This window comes from Haplochromis burtoni, unplaced genomic scaffold (assembly GCF_018398535.1).
Source record: "Haplochromis burtoni strain Fernald_Lab_line unplaced genomic scaffold, NCSU_Asbu1 Contig_14, whole genome shotgun sequence".
Lineage (NCBI taxonomy): Eukaryota > Metazoa > Chordata > Actinopteri > Cichliformes > Cichlidae > Haplochromis > Haplochromis burtoni.
The window spans coordinates 168,451-178,168 of record NW_024582375.1 but is presented as its reverse complement, the minus strand read 5'-3'; the positions used below and the strand labels follow the sequence as shown (position 1 = coordinate 178,168).

Below are 9,718 nucleotides of genomic sequence, written 5' to 3'. Positions count from 1 at the left end.
AATATGTTATTTTCCATCCATTAGTGTACTTTATCAGGCTTCCTTTGTTTATTCCATTACAGGATCATGCTGGAAGAGTGAAAATTGTCCATCTTCAAAGGATACTCGAGACAAACTCTGATGAAAGATTTATAATGGAAAAATCATACCAGGCTCGGCTTGGGGTAAACCCTATGGTAAGCATGCAGGACACAGTTTGCAATAAGCAGTTTAAAAAAGTCATTTCTTTTTAAGTGGAGATGTATACACCATGATACATTTACTTGACTTGTGCCCATTGCAACGTCAACAAAAGGTAGATGCTAAAGAGAGATGGAAAGAAAGCACTTTATAAACTATGTCATTCTTATGACATAGTTTATAAATGAAGTGGTTGTGATACGATCACCTGTAAGTTCACAAATCAAGCACTGAAGCGGATCGGATGTCAAGTTAGGCGAAGAACAGATACAGAGATTACAGAACTTGATTAACTGGGTTGACGTGTGTTGTGCATAATAAACCATTTCAGGATCACTTTACTGTCAGTAAAAAGAGGCTTGGTTTAATCTAAGCTAGTAATACTCTGACATAACAAGACGCAGCTGAAATTTCCATCTGTTAGCCACGAGACATCTGTTGGTCTTATCCTCGATGCTAGCGAGGCTTGAAGCCTATCAAGCAGCTGTAAGGATGCCCACGTGTGGTGATCACTGCATGGAGTTTATAGTGATGTTCAAAATAATTCAAAAATAACAATCAATGATTTAGTGGTGTGGAGAACTGCATGCGCCCACTCGACTGCGGTGTGACTCCGCTGTCAGCCGCCTTTCAAGCAGCTTTTGTTGTTTCTCTGTACAAGCTGATAACAGTCGTACATGACTGGAGGTCAATCCATCTTGTTGTGTGTCTCCCACCTTTATTGACCTGATAGCAACTTTGGTCTTGAAGGTGTCGAAAACAGTTTTTCTGGCCCTGCCCTCTTTGACATGCAAATCCAGACCAGAATAGGACTTGTTTGGGGTAAAGCAGTCAGAAATCTTACACCGGCCCACCTCGCTGGATTGATCGTTCACAAAAGAGCAGCACCATTGGGGACATTATAGTCTCAATAGCTGCCATTAACCAAAATATTGAGTGTTAACTATGCCTGTAGAACTTGCAAACTTACTCAGACAAAGATTTGTGTATTGTGATACCCAGTCACTTGTGGACTGGGCAAAAATGATTAGAGTGGGAGGTAGTGGTTAAGGACTGTTAGGAACTGTTGAACTGTGTCAAAGAAACAAGCAAAGACAGAAAAAAAAACGCAACCACAAGAATGAGTTTCCCCTTCAAAAGGTTAACTATCAGCCGCAACTGAACTCACAATGCAAAGTGGAAAGCCTGGGGAGTGAGGTGAGCAGGCTGGCAGGGTTTCCTCCACCACAATCCAACCCCCCTAAGAAGACAGGTATTAACATACCCATAATTAGCATACAGTTGAATAAAGCCTAGGGCTTCAAAACTTGAAATTTACAGATTACAAATGGTGTTTAAGGTCTAAACCACAGCTCTTATCTCAGGACAAAGGGTTTTTTGAGTGTCGCTTTGTTCCTCAGTGACTAATCTATCAGGTTTTATGGTAGAATAGATAATGTTATCACTCAGAAGCTTTTCTTTACTTGTTCTGCTTTATCTCGTCTAACCTAGTTAAGACCAGTAAGTAGATGTAGATGAGTAATTCTTATTATAAAGATTATTTAATGCCACTAAATTAGCAATAATATAGTTGTTTCTGAATTGGTTTGAAGGCCTGAGGGCTAAAACTTAAAACCTTAAATATCACTGTCTGTGTGGGTTTTTTTTTTTAATACACCTTTGTATGAAGCAGCAGGTACCCATTATTTTTATAATAGGATTAGCACTGTCGGACATCCCTATCATGTAAGTAAAATAAAGCAGGAAAATAAAATAAAATAAATAAAATAAAGCCTTTTTTTTTTTTTTTAAAGACACTAAAACCAGAAAACGGGTGAAACACTGAGGTGCTCGTATTACAGTCAGTTAGACATTAGCTGATCAGTTTGAGGGTGGCTTGCTTATGGTTTAGCAGCTCTAACACTTTCCGTCTGCCCCGCGGCTCTCCTGCTTCTCATCCCACTAACAGGAGAAAAAGGTGACTGCAGATTCCTGAGCCAACATACACAGCAACTCACATTTCACCATGTCACCTCTTGGCAATAACACAATGACTGCCTTTGTGGAAAACAAAAACAAAAAAAAATGTCCACCTATTCGCCTGAATCCAGCAGCAGGGTCACAACGAAGACGTCACAGGAGGAGGTTAAACAGGCTAAAAAAAAAAAAAAAAGAAGACGTTTAAAGAATCACATCATTGGGGATGTGTAAACAGGGGCCAGATGTAGCCAGCTAACTTAACCATGTGTGACTCTCCCACTTATCTGACCGTTTTCTGGGGGTACTCCCGTCATCGAGTGAGTCAAATGTTATTTTCAAATGAAGTAAAAGGAAGAGTTCCCAACAACAGTTAAAGCTTAGTTACCTGCAGTTCATATAATGGCCTATAAGTATTAGAATAAAAATAAATAAACAAAAAAGAAGGTTTTTTCTGAGTGCTGTAAGATTTGATTTAGGAAAACAATTAGATTGTGGAGTTCAAAGGCTGAGGTCACTGCTCTTTGACTGCTAAAGAGTGTTATTTTAAAGCCAAATGGGTGTCAGGGGGTGCAGAGGAGATTAACACAGTCGGGAGTAAGACCACCTGCACAGCCTCTCAAAAAACTGTACACACCGCCTCAAGATGCTAAAATAAGATGTTTTTAAAATACAAAGCATACATACACACACAGGTTCCTCCTAAGTGTGCGTAATGGCTGGACCTGTGGAAGAATTTTCCACCAGCAGAGGTTCAAACGTGTTTGCAAGTTTCAGTAAGTTTCGCCTACTCATCCACTTTTCTCTTACCTCCAGGAACAGCATCTCCTTTTCCACCCTTTGCATAAAGCCCTCATTCACTTCCACAATCCCCTGGTCGCGCAGCTCTGGCTACATGTCTGCTGCATCAAGCCCAGTGGATCCACATTCTAATCAGATCCAGATCCCACTCAGTCAGGAAGTGTCCCACGCCAAAGTCTCAACCTTTGAAAGTCAACATCAGCTATGATGAGAGGCTAAGAGGAGGATAGCTCTCACTCTGGAGCAGGATAACAACTCCGTTAGGAATCCAAATTTTTTAAGGTCCAGTGAGCGATGAGTGAGGCCAGGGAGGGCGACGTCTCTATCTGTAGTGTCTCTGATCCCACTGCGAGAGTGTGCTCTTGGGGCAGCCAAGCCTTGTCAGCCCCTCCCTCAGTCCCCCTGCCTGCCACTACACTTCAATCACTCACACAACACACACACACACAACCTTCAGAGTCAACACCCCCTTCCCCTGACACCAAGCCCTCCACCCTGCACCCCCCTCCCCCTCTCCTAGACTAGCTGAAGGATTCCTGAGAGCCAGATGACATGTTCACTCTCCTCTCTCACACTTTCTCTTTGTCTCTATCAGTCTGTCCTGTCTTTCCAAAACATCTTGTACTGCAAGCCACACAACTGTTCATGTCGACCCTGCCACTTTCAACTTTCAGAGTAACTGTTCAACTTCAAAAGCGATTTCTATTTTTTAAAAATATATAGCGTTTTGAAATACTCACATATGTTTATGATGAACTCGCTTCCTCTTCACTTTCCAGTTAGGGATTAAAATTCTATTTATAATGCGAGTGGCTGCTCTCTTTCACCGTGGTTCCTGGGGTCATCCACTTTGATGAATCTCATGCCATTTGCTCTAATAATGTTGCATTAATTTGTCCTCATCTGCTGATTAGATCATGTGGTGGGTAATTGGTTCTAGGTCCAGCTGCTCCACTATCTCATCTAAAAAACCAAACCAAACAAAAAAAACCTTACGCTCAAAAAGGAGGAAATTAAGAGTACTTTAAAGGTTTGATTGTAAATGCTACTTGATGAAAATGAGGCATCACTGATAAAAGAAATCTGAGATAAATTATGGTACATTTAAACAGCTAATTTAAACTTATGATGACATATTTTGGCCACTAGGGGCAGCAATGACAAACTGTAAATCCAACTAATGTACAATACTAATCCTGGAGAACTATTAAATAGGGTAGAACAAGACTTCAAAGACTATATAGTTTATAATAGGTGAGTAAGTATCTTGTTTAGACGTCTAGTATCCAACATCATTCATTTTACCATCATCCATCCATCATTTATTTAATCACATTACTAAGGTTATCTGTAAAAGTGTGCCATCTGTTGTAAATGTCCAGTCAACATATCATGAAATTATGGGGATGGTTGTAAGTCACTTTTGTAGCCTTTTATTCGTTAATATTAATGGAGAGCACCCTGAATTGATTTTAGCACATTTATAGCCATTGCAACACACTAGCTCCTTTCTTTTTTCAGCCATTCTGTTGACTGTTGTGCTGCCGTGCTTAAGATCATTGCCTTGCTACATGAGCCAACTTGGGCTGAGTTTTAACTGTTTGACAGAGATTTAACTCTAGAACACTTTGATATACGGAGGAGTTCATGGTCCAATCGCTGCAAAACAAGCCCAAATCATCACCCCTCCACCACCCTGCCTCAAAACTGGTATGAAGTTTTTAAGCTGATATGATGTGAATGGTTTTCTCCAAACATGGTGCTGTGCATTAAAGTCAAGCATCTCTTTGGTCTTGTCTGTTTAAATGACATCGTTCTAGAAGTCTGTTTTTTTTTCCAAATGCAGCTTTCCAAAACCAAGCCATGCTGCCATGGTCTTTTTAGAATAAAGTGTTGTTCTCCTGGCAGCCCTTTCAAGCAATCCATACCTGTTCTGTGTTCTTCTAATTGTACTGACTTGAACTTTAACAACTGAGGCCTGTGGAGCCTGAGATGGAATCTTGGGGTTTTTAATCAGTTTCTCTGGCCACCACATGGTCTGAACTTGAGGTGAGCCTGCTGGGATGTCCACTCCTGGGAAGACTGTAGCACACCTGAATATTCAAGACCAACAAACTGGCAAAACCTTTGCTCTAAATCCTTCTATCTACAGAAGCTGCTAAAAACCAAAATAATAAAATTAAAAAGATGCTTTAAAAGGTTTTTAAACCTGACTTGACTTCCTGAGTTCCTCGCTATAAATGATCCACTTTCACATACAAGGATTCATGTGACCCACTGTTTATATAAAAATATTGATAATAGCAACTTTGGGTCTTTGTTTGCCAACATATCGACACCTGACACACTCTGTGTTTGGAGGTGTTCAGTCATTTAAAAGCAGCTTGTCCATTAGACAGCTCCTTGGGTCTTGTTTGTGTTTCACCAGTTAAATGTTGACCTTGCTTCCCCTCAAGTCTCAACTCATCCATCTCAGGAAATTCTCACGCAGAGGATCTGTCGGGTTCAGCCCATCTCGGACATTACCAAGAAAAAGGGGTCCCCTCCATCCTCATCTCTCACTCCACAATGATGTTATTGTCAAATGATACTTCACTTTAAGAAACTCCCAACAATCTGGCAGAACCAGGTGTAAAGAGCTCAGATCTACAATGACACCCGAAGGTGATGCTTGCATTAGTAGACATCAAATGTGAAAAGTTACACTTATTCTTCCATGGTGGAAAAAAATAACGCATGAAGCCAACGAAGAAGAATAATCTGTATGCAAACAGAATTCGCTGAGATGAGCCTAGGGAAGTTTGATGTGATTATTTGGACAAGCTCGCCATCATCCGTCATTGTGAAAGGCTGAAAAGCAGCAATGGCTTCATTTAAAGAGTCAAAAATGAATAATGAGTTTACTCGATTGTCCAGCAGACAAAGACGCCTTCTCCTCTGGCGACCCCGAAAAAGTTGCTTGTGGAGAGGGCAAAAGAGCTGTTTGTCACATGTCGGATTACCTGTTACAAATGAGAAATGACTCAGTTAGCTAATTAGCTTAGGAAAGTACGATAGAGAATAGGGATCTCTGTGTGCTTAGAGATGGGACTGTCTATGTGCGTTGCCAGCACGGCCTTCTTTCCTGGCATACCAACACATATTTGAAATTGAGAGAAGAGACAGCGGAGCCTGGCAGTCCAGTTAGAGGGTAAACCTTTCAGAAAAGCTCTTGAGTTTTCCAGGAGTCTTGGCACTGCACTGCAAAAGCCACTTTGTGTTTAACCCTCAGAGAGATGTGCATTAAGTTTCCTAAGATATTTATCTGGATATGCATTTCAAAAGCTTGGCAAATCTTATTCCAGGTAGACAGGTAGAGAAGGGAACCTATTTTTGTGATAGACAGCAACTTAATTCAGATAATGAAACCAGCCAATGAGCGGGTGAGGAATGCTCCTGGCTGAATGGAGGACAGATGAGTGGCTTTATACCAGACAATAGGCAAATATCTGCCTTTCAGACGGGGCCTGGGCTTGTGGCCAGAGACCTATGGTTCTTAAGAAAACATAAAAGGACAGTTGACCTTACTGTCTCCTCTGCCTCTTCCTAGAGAGAAACGAGGGTCTGACAGAGCAGAAAGACTCCATTTTAATTCAGATTTATTAATCTTACAGGTGTTGGTTTGCTTATCTGTTGTAAATTTAAAGAAACACGATGATAGAGACATTAAAAGTTTGTTTTATTCTTCTTGGCTTTTTAATCTTAACAGCAAACCTCATACAAACCTGAACTTTATCTCATTAAGATTATCCTGTAGTTTTATTGCTTGACAATATCTTTTTAATGGGTGTAAGTCATTTTGAGGCAAATATTTCACGTTTTAGGTCTCTGCAAAGCGATTAGACATGTGCAGAATAGATGATGTTTAGGCTTCATTCACATGTCTTAGGCTAATGACTAGCATCTTGCTAATGGAGAGTTTATGCAGCGACATTTGACCCCAGGGCTTAGTGCATGAGCACAGATGCATGAAAATCACACACAGCTGGGATTGTGTTAAAAACAGACCCTTTTTAATGATGTAAAATGCAAGTACTCAGTGTTATTCTGCATTCAGTTGCTTTTTCAAAAACAGCTATAAACAGAACTTAATCCCATCTTGTTCAACAACAGGTAAAAACTACTGATTTTAGATGAGAAGTGACTGGAGCACGGGTTCTTGATTCCTTTTTACACAGCCTTGGCTGATATCCAGTAACATTACTGGCTCAAAATATCGGTCTAAATTCAGTAAAGTCCAAAGCAATTTGGACAGAAACCTTTTGATCAGGTCTCAAAGGACTTTGTGAGCAGAGTTTTATTTCCTTGGCATAAGCTTCGGACTGTGGTTCAGACAAGATCTCCTGGCCTTTTCTAAACTTGAAATCCAAGAGTCTAGACTACACATAAGCTGCACACAAATGCACACACACAGCACACTTACTTATGCTTTCTGGCTGCACTTTTTTTTTTTTTTTTAAATTTCTCTATCTTTTGGAACACAGCTTGACTGGCAATTCAGACTTTTCCTGACCTTTCTTGTAGAGGGAAGGTTTACAAAGCAAACGATGCTCCATTCCAGCAGTGATCTTCTCCATTCTCATTTATAACAGTCATTCACACCTGCAGTCTGTCAGCTTTGTTTCAACCCCAAGGGGCAACACTTTACCTGATCCCTTAGAATGCTAATACAAGGAGGAAATCGCCCCCTGGTTGCTCAAAACCGAAATCAACAAGGACAGTGGCATGTCTCAACATGCTGCAGGACAGGTTGTCATAAAAGCTCAAGCAGATCATTCCTGATGTTAAAGTAGCGTAAAGTGTAAATACATGATGAAATACACCAGATTGTGCAAACAGTTCTCCAGGATTAAAGAAAACATATGCTTTTAAGCAAGAACTAGTATGTCTTCCAAAGGTTATGGTCTTCAGTGGCAACTTTCAGTGCTAATCTATGTCCGTTGCATTAACTACTCCCTATTCTGATAAGGAGACGGCTCAGACAGTTTGCTTTTAAATAAGTGGTTTGCACTATGTCAAACTGATGCCTTAAGCAAGGCTAGTGTCTGCTAACCGATTACCTAAAGATCCTGACAACAAGGAATACTGCAGACCTAGAAACTGACAGCCACAGACAGAAAGAGGTACTTTCGGCTGCTTCCTCATTACCAAGGATTGCCACAGTGGATTGATCTGAATGTTTGATTTGGCACACATTTTTACGCTGTGTGCCCCCCATTTACCCAAGTTTGGGATCAGCACTATAGATCCCACCAGCTAGTGTATAGGAGTACACTAGCTGGTGGGATCCATGAGGCTAGGTTTGTGACAAATGCACCTAGTTATGAAAATCAAAACTTTCTTTAGTTTTTTAGAAACATCTTGTCTTATATTACTGGGACTATAATTCAGTTATCAACATCAACACCCATGGGACAAACCTCTCTTACTTAAATCTGACTTGAAAAATACAGTTTTCACAAGTGTTTAGCTTCAGCCACATGTACCCTTACTCACACTGAGACCTGCGTCAATTCACATCCATTACATTTTACTGATTTCTACATTCAGCCCTATTCATGCTGACAGACGCCTCACAGCAGCCTTTCACACCAGGAAATGGGATCTTTAGCCCTCGCTAACAAGGCCCACCAGCCCAACTCGCTGCTGCAAATCAGGTCTGTGGAAGTGTGGAGAAGCTTGGAGGTTTTTGCCACATCAGTGTTAATATTCCTTGACACTCCCCGGTTGAGTGTAATTTAAGTTTAAAGTCATAAAACCCTCTGTTGAGATTTGTTAACCACTCCAGGGTGTTACCTACACACCTCTGGGGCAACAGAGGGGGTAATAAAAGTGCTATAAAATGTAAGGGTTTGTCAGATGTCATTGGAGCTTTGGTAGGCATTGGGTTTGGAAGCTACACTTTTCTTGTCTTAGTCTTACTTTTACCAACTATAATTCAAAATTGGAAATTCTTCAAGTTCTTCAAGATGTTCTGATTTGGAGTATGGGAGTGTTGCTTGATATGTGACTCAAGCACATGTAGTTACCGACAGATTAAACTACTGTAAACTACAACACTGAAAGTTTGACACCGGCTTAAGAAAAGCAGTATACAATGTACACAGTGCTTTTCCTGTAGTTTTTACAGTTGCACTCAGCACGTTTCAGATACATTTTAGCTGCCAGATCTAATGAAAATGTCCCAATTTTAGTCCCATTTAGGCCGCACAGGTGGGCTTTAGCTGTATAATAACAACCTTTTAAATGTGATGAGTCTGTCTTAAATAAGAGTACTTTTACACTCCATTGCAATGACGAACTAGAACATCAGTGAGAAACACAATGGAAAAATGGGAATACATCTGGAAGCCAAACATGTTGTCATCCTAGTGCTGCATGTGTGCGTGCACGCTGAAGAGAAGAGAGAGAAAAGAGTCTTGTGCCTCCCGTCCAGCTCTAATTTGATATTGTTAAGTGATGTATTCCTTCTTTAATAAAAGCCAGGCTAGAAGATATTTTAACCGAGGCTTTGAGAGGAGTGTGTGTGGGTTGGAATTATTTTTAAAAAAAAAGAAAAAAAGAGGCAGATATGCAGATATTTATAACTATAACAGAACAGAGGTGAGTGAGTGACTGCTGGTGAAGATGAAAAATGTCAAGAACCACGTTATCTCGTACTTGTTAACAGGAGAAATGGGCTGCTGATTTGCTTCACTTGAATGGCTAAAAAAGCCGGGCCTTTCTGATTAGACTTCTACAA

At 40.6% G+C, this 9,718-nt stretch overlaps 1 protein-coding gene across 7 annotated transcripts in view; it reads right to left on the bottom strand.

The window, feature by feature from the left end:
* Positions 1 to 9,718, bottom strand: part of prickle1b (prickle homolog 1b) — a 75,115-nt gene that overhangs the window by 8,691 nt on the left and 56,706 nt on the right. For 2 of the 7 annotated variants that reach the window (XM_005915565.3, XM_005915562.3), the window contains exon 2: positions 3,678 to 3,900. The exons of 2 other annotated variants lie outside the window; for them this stretch is intronic. Coding sequence is in view for 1 of the 5 variants with exons in the window: in XM_042217365.1 (XP_042073299.1) it covers positions 2,947 to 2,982 (36 nt within the window). In the remaining 4 variants the exon portion in view is untranslated. Of the gene's footprint in view, positions 1 to 1,348; positions 1,421 to 2,252; positions 2,315 to 2,946; positions 3,398 to 3,677; positions 3,901 to 9,718 lie in introns of those variants that run through there. 3 more of the 7 variants (XM_005915563.3, XM_005915564.3, XM_042217365.1) reach the window with 3 other exon arrangements.